The sequence below is a fragment of the Mobula hypostoma genome, chromosome 29, assembly GCF_963921235.1.
Source record: "Mobula hypostoma chromosome 29, sMobHyp1.1, whole genome shotgun sequence".
NCBI lineage: Eukaryota > Metazoa > Chordata > Chondrichthyes > Myliobatiformes > Myliobatidae > Mobula > Mobula hypostoma.
In genome coordinates this window covers 21,941,627-21,961,554 of record NC_086125.1, presented here as the reverse complement: position 1 = coordinate 21,961,554, position 19,928 = coordinate 21,941,627, and the positions used below count along the sequence as shown (strand labels likewise).

At 47.2% G+C, this 19,928-nt stretch overlaps 1 protein-coding gene across 1 annotated transcript in view; it reads right to left on the bottom strand.

Annotated features, from left to right (window-relative positions):
- The window catches only part of LOC134339291 (adhesion G protein-coupled receptor E1-like), an 85,175-nt gene that overhangs the window by 45,123 nt on the left and 20,124 nt on the right, over positions 1–19,928 (bottom strand). Inside the window, exons 4-6 of the mRNA XM_063035668.1 lie at positions 13,982–14,124; positions 12,984–13,124; positions 6,752–6,883 (exon numbers count right to left, since the gene is read on the bottom strand). Of these exons, the coding sequence (XP_062891738.1) occupies positions 6,752–6,883; positions 12,984–13,124; positions 13,982–14,124 (416 nt within the window). The remainder of the gene's footprint in view (positions 1–6,751; positions 6,884–12,983; positions 13,125–13,981; positions 14,125–19,928) is intronic.

Here is a 19,928-nt window from a genome sequence, read left to right as displayed (position 1 = left end):
CATTTCGGGCCAGAACGTTGATTGATCGTTTCCACAGATGCTGCCCGACCTGCTGAGTTCCTCCAGCGTGTTGTGAGTGTTGCTTTGACCCCAGCATCTGCAGAGTATTTTGTGTTTACGAGTAACCTATTGGATAGGTACTAATGTTGTATAAATTGCGGAAACAGTGTTTGGAGATGGGCTGACCTCGTGATTAGATTTACTGTATAAATTTGAATTGTAACCTCATGTTGATGGAGACATGTGGAAAGGTTCCCCATAAATTCACGAGTTAAGGCGGTAACAAGCTTCAAGCCTACTTTGTGTTTGATCAGTACTAAATTCTCTAACAGAATGTGGTTAAGAAGACGTACGGTGTATTGGCCTTCATCAATTGTGGAATTGAATTTAGGAGCCGAAATGTAATGTTGCAGCTATATAGGACCCTGGTCAGACTCCACTTGGAGTACTGTGCTCAGTTCTGGTTGCCTCACCACAAGAAGGATGAGGAAGCCATAGAAAGGCTGCAAAAGAGGAGATTTACAAGGATGTTGCCTGGATTGGGGAGCATGCTTTATGAGAATAGGTTGAGTGAACTCAGCCTCTTCTCCTTAGAGTGACGGAGGATGAGAGGTGACCTGATAGAGGTGTATAAGATGATGAGAGGCATTGATCGTGTGGATATCCAGAGGCTTTATCCCAGGGCTGAAATGGTTGCCACAAGAGGACACAGGTTTACAGTGCTGGGGAGTAGGTACAGAGGAGAAGTCAGGGTTAGATTTTTTTACTCAAAGAGTGGTGAGTGCGTGGAATGGGCTGCCGGCAATGGTGGTGGAGGTGGATACCATAGGGTCTTTTCAGAGACTTTTAGATAGGCACATGGAGCTTAGTAAAATAGAGGGCTATAGGTAAGCCTAGTAATTTCTAAGGTAGGGACATGTTCGGCACAACTCCGTGGGCCGAAGGACCTATATTGTGCTGTAGGTTTTCTATGTTTCTAGAATCTGGCGATGAGGATGGGATCCCTACGACACGGGATCCCAATGAACCCATCGGAGAAGCTTTCTTATCATCAATATTGGACCGGCGTACCCACCCATGAGACTTGCTTGAAAGATAGAAGTCAGACCGGGGGAGGGAGTGGAGTTGCCCCATACCAGCCGGTGACCATCTCTGACTTCAGACTCAGAACAAGACAGGCTTTGGAAGAAGGGGCCTGAGAGCTCTGATAAAAGCACGGTATTAAAACGAAGGCAATTAAAGAACGGTATTAAAACGAAGGCAACTGAGACCTTGAGAATCTGGATCCATTGGCCAATGGAAAAAGGAAAGAAAATTATATGGAGGATACAATTGTATGTCTTTGAGTCTCTGTTTGTCTGAAGTGTTTATATCCTTTGTAGAGAACAATTAACAGACAGGTAAAAGGGGTAACAGGAACGGCAAGCCCCAGAAAGGGAATCGGAAAAATAATTCTGGATCAACACCGCCCGCTTGGACTCAGCCTGCATATTCCCATCGACAGCGCCCACGAACAGGAACACCCGAAAGAAGATAGAAAAAATTTAGGAAGATGGAACAGCTCTGAGGGGACCCGTTTGTTCCCCGGCGTCACCCGTGGCCAAGGTTACCTTGGAAACAGGAGATAGCAGGTACTCTAACTTCTTCCAGGGATCTCTCTGAGTGGAGTGGCGGGGATTGGTTTTATGGCAGATCCTTTGATCTCTAAAAAGATTCAGTATTCCAGACTCGCTCCCCTACACACCCCAAAGTAACACAGCCCCAGCCTCACTCCCCGCTGTTCACTATACACCATACACTGGGCCAGCTCCAGACTCACTCCCCACCGTCCCTACACACATTGCACTGACCCAGTCTCCACCCCCACTGTCCTCTATACACTCTACAGTGTCCCAGCCTCAACCTCCACTGTCCCCGACACAGCCAACACTGACCCAGCCTCACTCCCCACTAGCCCCAATACACCCCACACTGACCCAGCCTCACTCCCCACTAGCCTCAATACACCGCACACTGACCAAACCTCACTCCCCACTGTCCCCAACAAACCCCCACAGTGACCCAGACTCACTCCCCACTGTCCCCAACACACACCACACTGACCCAGCCTCACTCCCCACCGAGCCCCAATACACCCCACACTGACCCAGCCTCACTCCCCACTGTCCCCAATACACCCCACACTGACCCAGCCTCACTCCCCACTGTCCCCAACACCCCACACTGACCCAGCCTCACTCCCCACTGTCCCCATCACACTCCACACTGACCAAGCCTCACTCCCCACTGTCTTCAACACCCAACACTGACCCAGCCTCACTCTCCACTGTCTCCAACACACCCCACACTGACCCAGCCTCACTCCCCACTGTCTTCAACACCCCACATTGACCCAGCCTCACTCCCCACTGTCTTCAACACCCAACACTGACCCAGCCTCACTCCCCACTGTCTTCAACACCCCACACTGACCCAGCCTCACTCCCCACTGTCTTCAACACCCAACACTGACCCAGCCTCACTCTCCACTGTCCCCAACACACCCAACACTGACCCAGCCTCAGCCTCCACTGTCCCCAACACTGACCCAGCCTCACTCTCCACTGTCCCCAACACACCAAACACTGACCGAGACACAAACTCCACTGTCCCCAACACACCCCACACTGACCCAGCCTCACTCTCCACTGTCCCCAACACACCCAACACTGACTCAGACTCACTCTCAACTGTCCCCTACACACCCCACACTGACCCAGTCCCAGACTCACTCTCCACCGTCCCTACACACACCACACTGACCAAGACTCACTCCTCACTGTCCCCATCACACCAAACACTGACCCAAACTCACTCTCCACTGTCCCCAACACACCCCACACTGACCCAGCCTCACTCCCCACTGTCCCCAACACCCAACACTGACCCAGCCTTACTCTCCACTGTCCCCAACACACCCCACACCGACCCAGCCTCACTCTCCACAGTCCCCAACACACCCCACACTGACCCAGCCTCACTCTCCACTGTCCCCAACACCCAACACTGACCCAGCCTCACTCCCCACTGTCCCCAACACCCAACACTGACCCAGCCTCACTCTCCACTGTCCCCAACACAACCCACACTGACCCAGACACAAACTCCACTGTCCCCAACACACCCAACACTGACCCAGCCTCAGTCTCCACTGTCCCCAACACTGACCCAGCCTCAGTCTCCACTGTCCCCAACACACCCCACACTGACCCAGCCTCACTCTCCACTGTCCCCATCACAACCCACACTGACCCAGATTCACTCTCCACTGTCCCCAACACACCCAACACTGACTCAGACTCACTCTCAACTGTCCCCTACACACCCCACACTGACCCAGTCCCAGACTCACTCTCCACCGTCCCTACACACACCACACTGACCAAGACTCACTCCTCACTGTCCCCATCACACCAAACACTGACCCAGACTCACTCTCCACTGTCCCCAACACACCCCACACTGACCCAGCCTCACTCCCCACTGTCCCCAACACCCAACACTGACCCAGCCTTACTCTCCACTGTCCCCAACACACCCCACACCGACCCAGCCTCACTCTCCACAGTCCCCAACACACCCCACACTGACCCAGCCTCACTCCCCACTGTCCCCAACACCCAACACTGACCCAGCCTTACTCTCCACTGTCCCCAACACACCCCACACCGACCCAGCCTCACTCTCCACAGTCCCCAACACACCCCACACTGACCCAGCCTCACTCTCCACTGTCCCCAACACCCAACACTGACCCAGCCTCACTCCCCACTGTCCCCAACACCCAACACTGACCCAGCCTCACTCTCCACTGTCCCCAACACAACCCACACTGACCCAGACACAAACTCCACTGTCCCCAACACTGACCCAGCCTCAGTCTCCACTGTCCCCAACACACCCCACACTGACCCAGCCTCACTCTCCACTGTCCCCATCACAACCCACACTGACCCAGATTCACTCTCCACTGTCCCCAACACACCCAACACTGACTCAGACTCACTCTCAACTGTCCCCTACACACACCACACTGACCCAGAATCACTCCTCACTGTCCCCATCACACCGTACACTGACTCAGCCTCACTCTCCACTGTCCCCAAAACACCAAACACTGACCCAGACACGAACTCCACTGTCCCCAACACACCCCACACTGACCCAGCCTCACTCCCCACTGACCCAGCCTCACTCTCCACTGTCCCCAACACACCCAACACCGACCCAGCCTCACTCTCCACTGTCCCCAACACACCCCACACCGACCCAGCCTCACTCTCCACAGTCCCCAACACACCCAACACTGACTCAGACTCACTCTCAACTGTCCCCTACACACACCACACTGACCCAGAATCACTCCTCACTGTCCCCATCACACCGTACACTGACTCAGCCTCACTCTCCACTGTCCCCAAAACACCAAACACTGACCCAGACACGAACTCCACTGTCCCCAACACACCCCACACTGACCCAGCCTCACTCCCCACTGACCCAGCCTCACTCTCCACAGTCCCCAACACACCCCACACTGACCCAGCCTCACTCTCCACTGTCCCCAACACACCCCACACTGATCCAGCCTCACTCTCCACTGTCCCCAACATACCCCACACTGATCCAGCCTCACTCTCCACTGTCCCCAACACACCCCACACTGATCCAGCCTCACTCTCCACTGTCCCCAACACACCCCACACTGACCCAGCCTCAGTCTCCACTGTCCCCAACGCACCCCACACTGACCCAGCCTCACTCTCCACTGTCCCCAACACAACCCACACTGACCCAGCCTCACTCTCCACTGTCCCCAACACACACCACACTGACCCAGCCTCACTCTCCACTGTCCCCAACACACCCCACACTGACCCAGCCTCAGTCTCCACTGTCCCCAACACAACCCACACTGACCCAGACACAAACTCCACTGTCCCCAACACACCCAACACTGACCCAGCCTCAGTCTCCACTGTCCCCAACACACCCCACACTGACCCAGCCTCACTCTCCACTGTCCCCATCACAACCCACACTGACCCAGACTCACTCTCCACTGTCCCCAACACCCAACACTGACCCAGCCTCACTCTCCACTGTCCCCAACACACCCAACACTGACTCAGACTCACTCTCAACTGTCCCCTACACATCCCACACTGACCCAGTCCCAGACTCAATTTCCACCGTCCCTACACACACCACACTGACCCAGACTCACTCCTCACTGTCCCCATCACACCCCACACTGACTCAGCCTCACTCTCCACTGTCCCCAAAACACCAAACACTGACCCAGACACGAACTCCACTGTCCCCAACATACCCCACACTGACCCAGCCTCACTCCCCACTGTCCCCAACACCCAACACTGACCCAGCCTCACTCTCCACTGTCCCCAACACACCCCACACTGACCCAGCCTCACTCTCCACAGTCCCCAACACACCCCACACCGACCCAGCCTCACTCCCCACTGTCCCCAACACCCAACACTGACCCAGCCTCACTCTCCACTGTCCCCAACACACCCCACACTGACCCAGCCTCACTCTCCACTGTCCCCAACACACCCCACACCGACCCAGCCTCACTCTCCACAGTCCCCAACACACCCCACACTGACCCAGCCTCACTCTCCACTGTCCCCAACACACCCCACACTGATCCAGCCTCACTCTCCACTGTCCCCAACACACCCCACACTGATCCAGCCTCACTCTCCACTGTCCCCAACACACCCCACACTGACCCAGCCTCAGTCTCCACTGTCCGCAACGCACCCCACACTGACCCAGCCTCACCCTCCACTGTCCCCAACACACCCCACACTGACCCAGCCTCAGTCTCCACTGTCCCCAACGCACCCCACACTGACCCAGCCTCACTCTCCACTGTCCCCAACACACCCCACACTGACCCAGCCTCACTCTCCACTGTCCCCAACACACCCCACACTGACCCAGCCTCACTCCCCACTGTCCCCAACGCCCAACACTGACCCAGCCTCACTCTCCACTGTCCCCAACACACCCATCACTGACCCAGCCTCAGCCTCCACTGTCCCCACTCTCCACTGTCCCCAACACACCAAACACTGACTGAGACACAAACTCCACTGTCCCCAACACACCCCACACTGACCCAGCCTCACTCTTCACTGTCCCCAACACCCAACACTGACCCAGCCTCACCCTCCACTGTCCCCAACAAACCCCACACTGACCCACCCTCACTCTCCACTGTCCCCAACACACCCCACACCGACCCAGCCTCACTCTCCACTGTCCCCAACACACCAAACATTCACTCCCCACTCCTCACTGTCTCCAACACACTCGAATCTGACCCAGCCTCACCCTCCACTGTCCCTACACACTCCACGCTGACCCAGCCCCATCCTCACTCCTCACAATCCTCTACACACCCCAAAGTTTCTCCTTGACAGTCAATGATACTCAGAAACTTGTAGAGACACAAGATGTTATGTAGATGCTGGAAATCCAGAGCAACACACATACAACTCAGCAGGTTTGTCAGAGACTGCATAGGGATAAATGGAGTTGATGTTTCAAAGTTTAAAACTCTTCATTAACACTTTGAAACACAAAATCTTCTTCTTTGCATGGGTTCTCCTTGACTTGTGTAGTGTTTCCGTTATCATCTGTTTTGATTCTCAGCTCTCAGTAATCACTCTATTTTCACCTGTACAGGCCAGCTGAGTGTCTCCCTGTTTCTGGTGATATCCCACTTTGCAGACGCAGTAAAAAGACCCATAGGAGTTGCGACAGGTCGTGTTCACTCCGCACGCACTTTTATCCTGGCATTCATCCACATCTGTTGTAGAGAGGAACAGAGGTACACATATTACCAACACAGATATAGTCATAGTGTCATAGAGGACTACAGGACAGAAACAGGCCTTGCTGCCCATCGAATCTGTGCTGAACTGTTATTCAGCCTAACCCCATTGACCTGCACCCAGAACATAGCCCTCCATACCCCTCCCATCTATGTATTTACTCAAATTACTGTTAAATGTTGAAATTGAACCCGCTTCCAATACTTCCACTGGCAACTCGTTCCACTCTCACTCCACCCTCTGAGTGAAGATGATGAAAATTACAACGACAGATCTTGACTGGAAAGTGAATGGTGTATGGAGTCCCACAGGAGCTTCACTCAGATAGTTGTTCCCCATACTCTACATCACACATTATTAACCATTTCCTGCATGGATTCCCCTGGATTTAGCATCAGGAGTCACAGTGCTGCATCTACTACAGAGGCTACTCCATGGGCCCAGCAGCCCGGGTCCAATCGGAATTCAAATTCCTCCACAGCAGCTGCAATTTAGGAAATGATTTGTCATAGGGACATCTCTCACTAAAATGAACAAGTTATCTTAAAATGTCATCTGTAATATCCTCCTGGAATGACCCCCTGGATTCGCGCTAGGTGTTGGATGTTCAAGGCCCAGTGTTTGGTGATCGGTGTGCCCTGGCATCGATGCTGATGATTGAGGTCTGATAGTCCAATCAGAAGTCCAGAAGTCAAGGCTCATTGGCTGGAGCCAGATCTGCAGATCTCCATGAGTTCACTGGGGAGGAAGAAACCTGGTGTCTGCAGTCCCAAGTCTGGTCCGCTCGAGGCCCGTCCTGGGAGTAAAGGCTTGAATTTGGGATGCCGTACTGGAGTAGTAATGACCACGGCAGCTAAAGCTGCCAACCATTTTGGATGTGGTCCTAAAGGTTGTATTGCGTGGTTTCCTGTTTCCAAAGTCTTATGTACACTTGACGAATAATCAAGCACCTTGAAACCTGAATCTCGGGGTTGGAAATATGGTGACCTTGCTTAGACAAACCTGTGTGATGAGAAGCACCAATGTGGTAACTCACAAATTTCCCATGAAAGGATCTGGAACTCAAGCAATGAGCGCCTTTTTCTGATGTAATTGAACCTTATAAACCCGTGAGGTTTTTCACCACAGCAAAGGGCATCAAACAGATGAAAAACACCATCAACTGCAATGTTCATCTCCCTGATCTGGAAAGAATTTGGAATTCTTTCCCCATTACACAGTCTGGCAATTCCCACCCTCAGCACTTCAGAGCATTTTTACCAGAACAACTGCACCAATACAAGTAGTCAGCTCTTGAGCAAACCCTCCAGAGTGAAATACAAATCAAGTCTGCAGAAAGTGCTTCTCAGATCAAGTTATGTCAGAGAACAGGAAGTGTGAGGAACTGCACACAGATAAATTACAACAGAACAAGCCAATTCTGAAAGAAACAGCAAAGACGAATGTAGTAAGAATCCTAATAATGTCGTAATAATCCTAAAATGTCGGCCAGAGAGCACAAGGAACAATTGTTGGGATGAAATGTGTGATGTGTGGGCGAAGGGTCACCTGGGTGAGAGCTGACCAGGGTATTATCTCTGCAGACCTGAGCCTGTAGTGCCCAAGGCAACGGACACGTGATGGGTCAACCTGGACAAAGGATCGAAGTAGGGGTGGAGAGAACTGACCACGGCATAAAAGAATGAACACACCGCTGGTGAGGTTTCTTGGATTTGGGCTCACCACAGATTAGGTTACAACTGACGCTATGGACCAATTGGGATTGGACACTGCAGTCAAATGGGTTCAGTATGCTTCCAAGGTAAGCACCACTTATTGTAACTTAGCAGTAAAGTGTGTTGTGTGCAGCATTGCATGGGACAAGGCTTCTTTCTATTGGATCTGCGAACAGTCCCTAACTTTTGGCACAACACATACTCGTAGAATTCAGTATCGAAACACTACCACATGTCAAATGGGAGATGGGGTGCTGGTTCTCAAGCTTACCTTGTGCCTCTTTAGAACATGGTCTCCATGGACAGAGGGATCAGAGAGAAAGCATTTGGAGAATTCTATTGACAGGCAACCGCGAGCTCACGGCTACCCCAGCTGATGAAAGCAGCTGCACTGAAGGGTGGCCACCCTCTGCATTTGGCTTTTCCAGTGAAGAAGAGGCCACACTGTGAGTAGCAAACATTCTGGATAGTGAACAGAGGCCCAACCAGTTCCCCTCCACGAATGAACTCATATAGTTTGAGTGAATTCATTCTCTGGTGATGTGACTCGTTAGAATGCTAAAGCTGTTAAACAGTTGGCCATGAAGGCAGACCCAAATGCAAGACACAGACTCTGAACTTCTAGGAACAGGACTAAGTTTGGCAAGAAAGCAAGGGGAGTGGGTAAGAAAGGACACTGACATTGACACAAGCCCTGGACAAGACTAGGATGCAGGGCCTGGGCTAGGACATGGACAAGAAACACGGAACCCGGAAAAGGAATAGGAACAAGGAGCCTGGACTAGGTACACAGGACTCCGGACCTACAGCCTGGACAAGGACCCGAAACCTGGGTCTTGGTTAGGACTAAGAACCTGGGTCTTGGTTAGGACTAGGAACCTGGGTCTTGACTCGGATCCAGAATCCGGGTTTAGGCTGGGACAAGACGTGGCTACAGGACTGGACGTTGGACTCCTGGACAGGACCTGGGAACTCCAGCACCGGATGAGGAATCTCCAGCACAGGGCTGGGCAAGGTACTCATGGACTGGACAAGAACACAAAGCCATGACTTGGTCTTGGGAGTCAGGAATCTTGGAGCCTTGGACTTGAGCACAGAAACATGGAACACAGAGGCGGAATCCGTCCTTGGGAGCAGGATGTAGGGTCGGGACTTGAACACAGCACACTGAGCCAGGACCCTCTCCTTGGGAACAGGACCAAGGGCCGGGGCTCTTTCTATACACAGGACACTGAACAGGAAGAAACAGTTCTCCACTAAGGGTAGTGGCAAACAGCCGGACCTACCCAGCGGAGGCAAGGACAAAAAGAGACGGTTCCAAACACAAGGTAGTGGCAAACGGCCAGACCTACCTAGCAAAGGTGAGGACACAGAGGCAGTTCCCAACAGAAGGTAGCGGCAAACAGCCGGACCTACCTAGCGAAGGCAAGAACACAGAGACAGCTCCCAACTCAAGGTAACGGCAAATATCCAGACCTACCTAGCGAAGGCAAGGACACAAAGAGACAATTCCAAACAACGACAGACTGTTCCCTATCTTGGCACAGCAAAGCCCCCATCTTGCTCCAGCAGTTGAACTTGACGGTGTTACTGGTGAGGACGCAGACAAGGTTGCAGGTGATGCTTCAGGTGAAGGCTGCAGGCAGGGCTTCAGAAGGAAGGAGAAGGGAAGGGAACAGTCCAGCAAATGAAGCTAAACCCAGGAGCTATTTATGTAGCCAGCCCAAAATGAGAATCAGGTACCTCAATTGAGGCACTCAACAGAACAAGGGAGAAAACAGGAAAACCCAGAACAAGAATTGATGGACCAGACCATGAACCGGAAAGCAGAATTCACAGACCGGGACATGACAAAAGATGTGCCATGGAGAACATTTGCATCTCCATCTGGTTTTGAGGGGTCACCATACAGCACGAGAAAAACTTGCAGAGTTGTAAATATAGCCTACACCACTATGGGTAGGTGCCTTCCCACTATCAAGGACATCTTCAAAATGAGACGCCAAAAAATGGTGGCATCCATCATTAAGGACCTCCACCACCCTAGACCTGGCCTTTTTAACATTCAAGAGCCTGAAGAGAAATGCTGAGTGTTTTGGTTACGGCTTCTTCCTCTGTGACATCAGATTTCTGAACGGACAATGAACCCATGAATACCACCTCACTATTTTCACTCTCTTTTCTCCCTTCTTATTTAATTTTTAATCTATATTTCTTACCATAGTTTATCATATGTTTTATGTTTTGCACTGTACTGTTGCTGCAAAACATAGAAGCTTTAAAAACCCACAACACAATACAGGCTCTTTGGCCCACAAAGTTGTGCCGAACATGTCCCTACCTTAGAGATTACTAGGGTTACCCAGAGCCCTCTACTTTTCTCAGCTCCATGTATCTATCCAAAAGTCTCTTAAAAGACCCTATCGTATCTGCCTCCATCACCATTGCTGGCAGCCCATTCCACACACTCACCACTCGCTGCATAAAAACTCTTACCCCTGACATCTACAACTGATTCCTCTGTACCTGCTCCCCAGCACCTTAAACCTGTGCCCTCATGTGGCAACCATTTCAGTCCTGGGAAAAAGCCTCTGACTACCCACACGATCAATGCCTCTCATCATCTTATACACTTCTATCAGGTCACCTCTCATCCTCGTCGCTCCAAGGATTCACTCAACCTGTTTTCATAAGGCATGCTCCCCAATCCAGGCAACATCCTTGTAAATATCCTCTGCACCCTTTCTATGGTTTCCACATCTTTCCTGTAGTGAGGCGACCAGAACTGAGCACAGTACTCCAAGTGGGGTCTGACCAGAGTCCTATATAGCTGCAACATTACCTCTCGGCTCCTAAATTCAATTCCACAATTGGTGAAGGCCAATACACCGTATGCCTTCTTAACCACAGAGTCAACCTGCATAGCAGCTTTGAGCGTCCGATGGACTTGGACCCCAAGATCCCTCTGATCCTCTATGCTGCCAAGAGTCTTACCATTAATACAATATTCTGCCGTCTTATTTGACCTACCAAAATGAACCACTTCACACTTATCTGGGTTGAACTCCATCTGCCATTTCTCAGCCCAGTTTTGCTTCCTACCAATGTCCTGCTATAACCTCTGACAGCCCTCCACATGATCCACAACACCCCCAATCTTTGTGTCTGGAGAAGACCTCTGCTGGAGCAAAGGATTGAGGTGCTATTCTTGGGAAAGGTCCTTATGGGTTGAGAAAGAAAATCAGGTGAATGGAGTTAAGGAACAGGAAAAGGCCTTCAGAATTGAGGTGAAAAGGCAGCTGGATGGAGCTGACCATTAAATTGATACAGATATACAACGGAGAGCATTCTGACTGACTGCATCACCATCAAGTTTGGAGGGGCCAGTGCACAGCACCAGAAAAACATGCCGAGGGTTGTAAACTCAGCCGGTTTCTATGGGCGTTAGCCTCACCACCATTTAGGGCATCTTGAAAACACACTGCTTCAAACAGGTGGCATCCATCATGAAGGAACCCCGCCACCCAGGACATGCCCTCTTCTCAATACTGCCATCATGCACGAGGTACAGGAGCCTGAAGACAAACATTCAACTTTGTAGGAATATCTTCCCCCTCCACCACCAGATTTCTGAACAGGCAATGAACCCATGAATATTACCTCGCTATGTTTACTCTCCTTATTTGCTACTTGCTTCTAATTTTCTAATATATATTTATTACTCCACCCTATAGGATATTTTATGTATTGCACTGTACTGCTGCAGCAGAGCAACAAATTTCATGACATATGTCAGTGATAGTCAACTGGAATTTATTTTTCATTCTGTTGGAGCCGTGTATTAAGGCTTTGTGTTGCGGGAGGAAGTGGTCGATGGGGAGGTGTACAGGGTGTCCGTGGCTCTATTGAACAGTAACGTAGCTCTGAGCCTAGGCTGGGGTTAGACACATTTCAATCCCAGTGCTTTGCCCAGCTGCTCCACTGAATGGGTTCTGCGAGTATGACTTTGCCCAAGTGGGAATATGGGATGCAGGACTGGAAAAGTAATGAGCACGGCAGCTATAGCTGATGTTAACAGTTGTGTTGGAATTCAATCCTCTCCAGGCTACCTCGCTAGTCTCCTGTTTCCAAGGCATCTGCTTGATGAATAATTCATGTCCAAAATATTCAAAGGCACTGATTAATAAAAATCCCATCGAAATCCAACAAATACAATTTATCGGAGGGATTTACACAGTGCGGACACTGTCTGTTTATTCTTTACTTTCAAGAATATCTTCGGGATAATCTTGGAGAATCAATGACAGCAAACCTGCCTTGAGATATATTCTCCATTTTCATGAAGATACGAAGCCCTTACCTTCACAAACCTTCCCTACAGTGAGGTTGAGAGTCGCAGTAGATCCCTGATACCCTGCAACACAGTTGCACTGGTAGGAACCCAGTGTGTTGTTGCAAGTTGCAAGTTGGTGACACGGAGAGGATTCACACTCATCGATATCTGTGTGAACAGTCAAAATCCGTCACAATCATAAACATTGTTTGCTCCCTGTGAAACATGTCTGACATTCTGTGGGACAAAGGTATGGCTCTGCTGTTTCACATAAGGCAAGCTAGGGCCGATCTTTGGTGGAATACAAGTCCTTGCTTCAAACCTGTCCAGACTATCTTGCTCAACCCTTAGTTATGATTGCATTGATACTGCTTCTTACAATCATACAGAACTGCAAAATGTTATCAGTATAGATGACTGTTTTCAAGATACACTCATCTTCATATGGTCCATCGCTGACTCTTCCCCTCCCTCTCAGGATCATGTCCCTGTTCCCAGGGATTACTCAGACCGTCACTGAACCACCTCCGAGAGGGTGACATTAGACTGTGCAAGAGTTTGGGAACCAAGACTAGAATAGTAATCAACACCCCAGCTACAGCTGCCACTTCTAGTCACCCCTGTCCCTGGACAATGCAGTACTCTGTCTTCTATTCCTAATGGAACATGACTGGTCAACGAATTCATTTCCCAAACTCTAAAATATAGAGTCACAGACTTGTCAAACACAGAAAAAGACCTTTTGGCCCATCTCATCCATGCTGATCACAATGAGCTATTCCTATTTGCTTCTGAGTCCCTTATCCCTTCTGAGTTGAACAAATCATCAGATTTATCAAAGAAATTAATAGTAAAAGTAATCATAGCTATCCCACCTCCCCACAATGACTCCCCCGTGTAATTTGCAGAGTACTGAGTCCATTAAATTCTTCTTTAGTTATAGGCCTCTGCAGGAGAATTGAGGACTGATATCTGCAATAAGTTGGGATTTATTCACCATTTTCATGTTGAGACAAAGTCCTTACCTTCACAAACTTTCCCTGCCACGAGATTGCTGGTCGCAGGTAATTCCCGAAACCCTGTGCTGCAGTTGCACTGGTAGGATCCCACTGTGTTGATGCAAGTTGCATGTTTGTGACAAGGTGAGGACTTGCATTCATCGATATCTGTGTGAACAGGGAAAATCTCTCTCAACAGTAAACATGGATTGCTCCCTTTCATACCTGGGCTCTGTGGATTGGGATGGAGTAACTCAGCATTGTGTCATTTAATCCAGAGAAGACTTCCGCTGGAACAAAGGATTGAGTGACTATTCTTGCGAAGGGACCTTATGGTTTGCGAAAGAAAATCAGGTGAGTGGAGTTAAAGAACAGGAAAAGGCTTTAAGAATTGAGGTGAAAAGGCAGCTGGATGGAGCTGACAGTTAGATTGCTACAGATATACAATGTTGAGCATTCTGACTGACTGCATCACCATGACGTATGGAGGGGCCAGTGCACAGCACCAGAAAAACATACCGAGGGTTGTAAACTCAGCTGGTTTCTATGGGCGTTAGTCTCACCACCATTGAGGGCATCTTGAAAACACACTGCTTCAAACAGGTGGCATCCATCATGAAGGAACCCCACCACCCAGGACATGCCCTCTTCTCAATACTGCCATCATGCACGAGGGACAGGAGCCTGAAGACAAACATTCAACTTTTTAGGAATACCTTCCCCTCCAACATCAGATTTCTAAACAGACAATGAACCCATGAATATTACCTCGCTATGTTTACTCTCTGTATTTGCTACTTGCTTTCAATTTTCTAATATATATTTATTACTCCAAGCTATAGGATATTTTATGTATTGCACTGTACTGCTGCAGCAGAGCAACAAATTTCATGACATATGTCAGTGATAGTCAACTGGAATTTATTTTTCATTCTGTTGGAGCCGTATATTAAGGCTGTGCGTTGCAGGGAGGAAGTGGTCAATGGGGAGTTGTACAGGGTGTCCGTGGCTCTATTGAACAGTAACGTAGCTCTGAGCCTAGGCTGGGGTTGGACACATTTCAATCCCAGTGCTTTGCCCAGCTGCTCCACTGAATGGGTTCTGCGAGTATGACTTTGCCCAAGTGGGAATATGGGATGCAGGACTGGAAAAGTAATGAGCACGGCAGCTATAGCTGATGTTAACAGTTGTGTTGGAATTCAATCCTCTCCAGACTACCTCGCTGGTCTCCTGTTTCCAAGGGATCTGCTTGGTGAATATTCATGTCCAAAATATTCAAAGGCACTGATTAATAAAAATCCCATCGAAATCCAACACACACAATTTATCGGAGGGATTTACACAGTGCAGACACTGTCTGTTTATTCTTTATTTCCAAGAATATCTTCGGGATAATCTTGGAGAATCAATGACAGCAAACCTGCCTTGAGAGAAACACTCCATTTTCATGAAGATACGAAGCCCTTACCTTCACAAACCTTCCCTGCAGTGAGGCTGGCAGTCGCAGTAGATCCCTGATACCCTGCAACACAGTTGCACTGGTAGGAATCCAGTATGTTGTTGCAAGTTGATGGCACGGAGAGGATTCACACTCGTCAATATCGGTGTGAACAGACAAAATCCTTCACAATCATAAACATTGTTTGCTCTCTGTTAAATATATCTCACATTCTGTGGAACAAAGGTATGGCTCTGCTATTTCACATAAGGCAAGCTGGGGCCGATCTTTGGTAGGATACGAGTCCTTCCTTCAATCCTGTCCAGACTACCTTGCTCAACCCTTAGTTATGATTGCATTGATACTGCTTCCTACAATCATACAGAACTGCGAAATGTTATCGGCATAGATGACTCTTTCTAAGATGGTGTCATCTTCATATGGTCCATCACTGACTCTTCCTCTCCCTCTCAGTATCCCATCCTGTCACCGTGGATTACTCAGACCGTCACTGAACCACCTCCGAGTGGGTCACATTAGACTGTGTGAGAGTTTGGCAAACAAGAGTAGTATAGTAATCCAGCACGCCAGCTACAGCTGTCACCTCTAGTCATACCTGTCTCTGGACAATGCAGTACTCTGTCTCCTGTTCCCAATGGATCATGACTGGTCAACGAATTCATTTCCCAAACTCTAAAATATAGAGTCACAGACTTGTCAAACACAGAAAAAGACCTTTTGGCCCATCTCATCCATGCTGACCACAATGAGCTATTCCCATTTGCTTGTGAGTCCCTTATCCCTTCTGAGTTGAACAAATCATCAGATTTATCAAAGAAATTAATAGTAAAAGTAATGATAGCTATCCCACCTCCCCAGAACGACTCCCCTGTATAATTTGCAGAGTATTGAGTCCATTAAATTCTTCTGAGGTTCTGAGCAAGGCCTGGGGAAAGAAGAAGGTATTTTTGAACAGGAAATTAATATATTTTGATCAAGATAACCCCCCAGTTGTCCTGGAGAAATGTAAGGAATATTCTGAAGCAATGTGAGTATTAAAGCAAACAAAGATTCGCCTCCAGACCCCGTACCCTGCTAAACTGCGAGTGTTTTATGAAGACAGGATGCAGCTGTGTCAGACAGTGAAAGAGGGGACTGCAGACATGAAGGACAGAGAGTTGCCTGTCAGCATGATCAAACCGAGGGAAAGCCTGGCTGAGCAGCTATCCCACTCTGCTTGGGAAATAGTGAGAGAATCGAGAAAGCAGGGGATGGGAGAAGGGCAAAGGAAGAATATCTGGAAGAGACTGTGAGTTTTCAGAAGACAGCCCTCACCCTCTCCAAAAGAGCCACAAGGTCTGACTAATTTCAAAAGTGTTGATAAGCTAAACAGAAGGAAAAATAGACGGTGCTATACTTATCTCCAGAAATACATATTACAATATGGAATTTATAATTACTCAATTATTTTATTTTTTATTCATTCATTCGCTCCTTTTTCCCCACCTAAATCAGAGTATATACATGGGAGGAATACACAGGGAAGTCTTTTCTGTGTAATGGACATAGATTTTTTCATTTACTTTTATGGGTACTGCAGTGGGGGCCCTCAGCTCACAGGTAGGAGAGGCTAGCCCCCACGGCTAGACGTTTCCTCTAGCTCAACCCAGGGTCATCTACTAGAGACCTCAGCCTTGGAATCACACCTTCATTACCATTCTTTTCATTCGTGTTTCTTGGTTCTTATTTGTTCAAGAAGTAGATCGATTAAGTTTTATTCTGCTAATTTCAATGATATACTGACAGATAAATACACATGGCAAAGGACAAAGTAAAATTCATTTCTTTTAATGTCAAAGGGCTGTTAAATCCAATCAAACGCCGTAAGATTCAGTCAAAAATGAAGAAAGAACAAGCCCATGTAGTATATTTACAGGAAACTCAGTTAAGTGATAATAAGCATGGAAAACTAAAAAGAATGGGCTTCACTAATTTGTTTTTCTCCTCATATAAACCAGGACATAGGGGAGGAGTTGCTATTGTCATCTCAAGCAAGCTAAATTTTGAAAAAGTATTCAAAATGGGAGATAAGGACGGCAGATATATTCTGGTAAGGGGGAATATAGGTGGAAATTCAGTTATTCTATTGAATATATACGCACCCCCAGGAAGTGATATTACTAATATTATGGTAACGGAAACAGAAGGTCTCTTGATATGCAGGGGAGATTTAAATTTACGTTTGTACAATTACAACCAAAGTTAGACTCTTCCAATAGAAAAACCTATGAAACAAAGTCCTTACATAAGAAAGTTAACACATGTTTTGAGGACGTTGGTCGAATTGATATATGGAGGGACCTTTTCCCCGACAGAAGGGATTACACTCATTACTCTGTCCCCCCATTCTGTATATACAAGATTAGACTATTTCATAACATTTGGAAAAGATAAAGATGAAATAAACACCTGTGGAATTGGGACAATAGATGTAAGTGGCCATGCGCCTATATATTTATCTGTTGATTTTGACCAACAACCAAGGAATACTATTTGGAAACTAAATTCAAGTCTACTCAATGGTCCCTATTTTAAGAAACATATTTTTAAAAAATTGGTCTTTACTTAGAATTCAATGATAATGGAGAGGTTTCACCATATCTTCATAAAAGAAAAATATAAAGAATAAAACAGAGGAATTACAAAATAAGCTGAAGGAACTAGAAAAAAAAACACAAATTGAGTTTGGCACAGGATACATTAGAGGATATTTTAAAAATTAGGAATGAAATTAATAGTTTGTCTACACAAGAAATCAGGAAAAATTTAATGTTTCTGAAACAGAGACACTATGAAAGTGGATCTAAATCTATGAAAATACTGGCATGGAAACAAAAAAAAGGTAGCAGAAAACACAATTCATAGAATTAGGGATCCAAGAACAAAAGTGATAAAAAAGAAGCTAAGTGAAATTCAAGAAGCTTTTGAAGTGTTTTACGAAACATATATTCCAAAGTTGAGGGGGAAGCATAACCCAAAATGGACACCTTCCTGAATTCTCTAGAGTTACCCATTTTAAGTGAAGAACAAAATGGAACGATGACTGCTGACATAACTGAAGCTGAACTAAACACTGCAATTAGCAGGCTTAAATTAAGCAAGTCACCAGGATCAGATGGATATACGGCAGAGTGGTGTAAAGAATTTAAAAATGAGTTAATTCCTGTTTTACTCCCCACATTGAACTGGGCTCTAAAAAAGGTGCAAATGCCACCCAGCTGGAAGGAGGTGATAGTCTCAACTACATCGAAAAAAGGCAAGGATAAAATGGATTGTGGGTCTTCTAGACCAATATCTGTTTTTAATGTGGATTATAGATTATCTACCTCCATCATGGCCAAACAATTAGAAGAGTTTCTACCCACACTGATACATAATGAACAGACAGGTTTTATACAACAATGCCAAACACAAGACAATATATGAAGGACACTTCACATTATTGATCATATACAAAAAAATAAAATTGAAGCAATAGTGATCAGCGTGGACACTGAGAAGGTATTTAATTCAGTTAATTGGAATTTCCTTTACAGAGCTTTACATAGATTTGGTTTACATGACACAATTACTAAAACTATACAGGCACTATATGGCAATCCTACTGCTAGGATTAAAATCAATGGATATTTATCCAATAGTTTTACCCTAGAAAGGGGCACGAGACAGGGTTGTACATGGTCACCGCTACTCTTCACATTATATCTGCAACCATTAGCTTAAACATCAGACAAAATGAAGATATCAGAGGAATTACTATTAAAGGGACAGAGCATAAATTGGCCTGTTACGCAGATGATATTTTGATCTATCTAGGGCAACCAACATACTCTTTACCTAAATTGATGCAATCCTTTGAACAATATGGTCAATTATCAGGGTACAAGATCAACATAGATAAAACCCAATTACTTTCATATAACTATAGCCCACCAAGAGAAATTGAAATTAGATATCCCTGGGAATGGCAAACAGAGTCTTTCAAATATTTGGGTGTCATTATGCCAAAAGATTTGGCAAAATTATCAGAATGCAATTATCCGCTTATGCGGTATATAAAAACAATTAAGGAAGATATAACAAGATGGAACCTAATTCCTTTTTTAAGTCTCAGTTCAAGGATTGAATCCATTAAAATGAATATATTGCCCAGACTATTATATCTCTTTCAGACCCTACCAATAGAGATTAACCAAAATTAATTCAATGAATGAAACAAAATGTTATCAAGATATATGTGGCAAGGTAAAAGGCCTAGAGTTTGTCTCAAAACTTTGCAATTAGCCAAGGAAAAGGGGGGATGGAGCCTACTTTCTATTAGAGATTACTATTTTGCAGCACAGTTGAGAGCTGTGAAATGCTGGTGCAACCCATCATATGACGCTAGATGGAAAAACATTGAGGAGAGGATACTTTCCATCCCCATACGGGCAATTTTGGCTGATAACAACCTGCAAAGGTACATAAATACTATTG